This window comes from Setaria viridis, chromosome 2, assembly GCF_005286985.2.
Source record: "Setaria viridis chromosome 2, Setaria_viridis_v4.0, whole genome shotgun sequence".
NCBI classification, from domain to species: Eukaryota; Viridiplantae; Streptophyta; class Magnoliopsida; order Poales; family Poaceae; genus Setaria; species Setaria viridis.
In genome coordinates, this window is record NC_048264.2 from 24,657,484 (window position 1) to 24,658,701 (window position 1,218).

Here is a 1,218-nt window from a genome sequence, read left to right on the forward strand (position 1 = left end):
TCACGCCTCAATCCATTTTGAGAACTTGTCGACGGTGACAAGCAAGTGGGTGAAGCCCCTAGGCACCTTCTTGAAGGGGCCGACGAGGTCCAGACCCCAGACCGTGAATGGCCACGTGATGGGGATGGTCTGGAGCGCCTGTGCGGGCAAATGGGTTTGGCGCACGAAGAATTGGCACCCCTTGCAGGTGCGCACTACGTGGGTGGCGTCGGCTACTGCCGTCGGCCAGTAGAAGCCCTGTCGGAAGGTGTTCCCAACGAGGGTTCTTGGCATGGCGTGGTGGTCGCAGGCCCCGGCGTGGATGTCCTGTATCAACGCCTTCCCTTGCTCGATTGGGATGCAGCGCTGGAGGATGCCGGTGTAGCTCCGCTTGTAGAGCTCCTGGTCGATGATGACGAAGGATTTGGCGCGACGTGCAATCCTGCATGCCTTCGTCTTGTTCGCCGGGAGCGTGTCGCGGATGAGGTAGTCGAGGTATGGGGCTCTCTAGTGAGGCGGGGGGTCGGGCCCCTCTACCAGGTTTGCGTTGATCTCCATGACTTTGGGGTCGGAGGGATCGGCCTGCGGGTCCAGGCCAGATGGAGATTCGCCGACCTTCCCAAGGTCAGCGTCCGAATCCGGGACAGGTGGCACGTTGCCGACCTCTCTCGAGTCGGCGCCCGAGTCCGGGGCAGGTGACGCGTCGCTGACCCTTCCCGGCTCCTTGTAACGGATCGAGGGCTTGTATTGGTCGCTGATGAAGACGCCGTCGGGGACGGGCTTTCGGCCGGATGCCATCTTTGCCAGTTCGTCAGCTGCCTCGTTGAAATGCCTTGCGACGTGGTTGAGCTCTAGTCCATCAAACTTGTCTTCAGGCTTGCGGACTTCATTGCAGTACGCCGCCATCTTGGGGTCATGGCAGCTCCACTCCTTCATGACTTGTTCGACGACTAGCTAAGAGTCACCTCGGATGTCCAGCCGCTGGATGCCCAGCTCGATGGCGATGCGAAGCCTATTGAGGAGAGCCTCGTATTCAATGACATTGTTAGATGCAGGAAAGTGGAGGCGGATCATGTACCTCATGTGCACACCTAGAGGAGAGACGAAGACTAAACCCGCTCCGGCGTGAGCCGTCATCAACGACCCATCGAAGTACATCGTCCAGTACTCCTACTTCTCCGGCGCCGATGGCGTCTGGATCTCCGTCCACTCTGCCACAAAGTCGGTGAGCACTTGGGA

At 59.7% G+C, this 1,218-nt stretch overlaps 1 protein-coding gene across 1 annotated transcript; it reads right to left on the reverse strand.

The window, feature by feature from the left end:
• On the reverse strand, positions 1-885 carry LOC117844187 (uncharacterized). Its single transcript, XM_034724946.1, has 2 exons — positions 517-885; positions 1-345 (listed from the first exon to the last, which is right to left on the reverse strand). The coding sequence occupies exons 1-2, from the start codon at positions 883-885 to the stop codon at positions 1-3; spliced, it is 714 nt and encodes a 237-aa protein (XP_034580837.1).
• Positions 886-1,218: the final 333 nt, after the last annotated feature.

Excerpts from the sequence above, each read along its gene's own strand:
- LOC117844187 (XM_034724946.1), bottom strand. The coding sequence starts at position 885 with ATGGCGGCGTACTGCAATGAAGTCCGCAAGCCTGAAGACAAGTTTGAT. Across the intron at positions 346-516 it reads TGGAGATCAACGCAAACCTG|CGCTGCATCCCAATCGAGCA; the intron begins GTAGAGGGGCCC and ends GGCATCCTCCAG.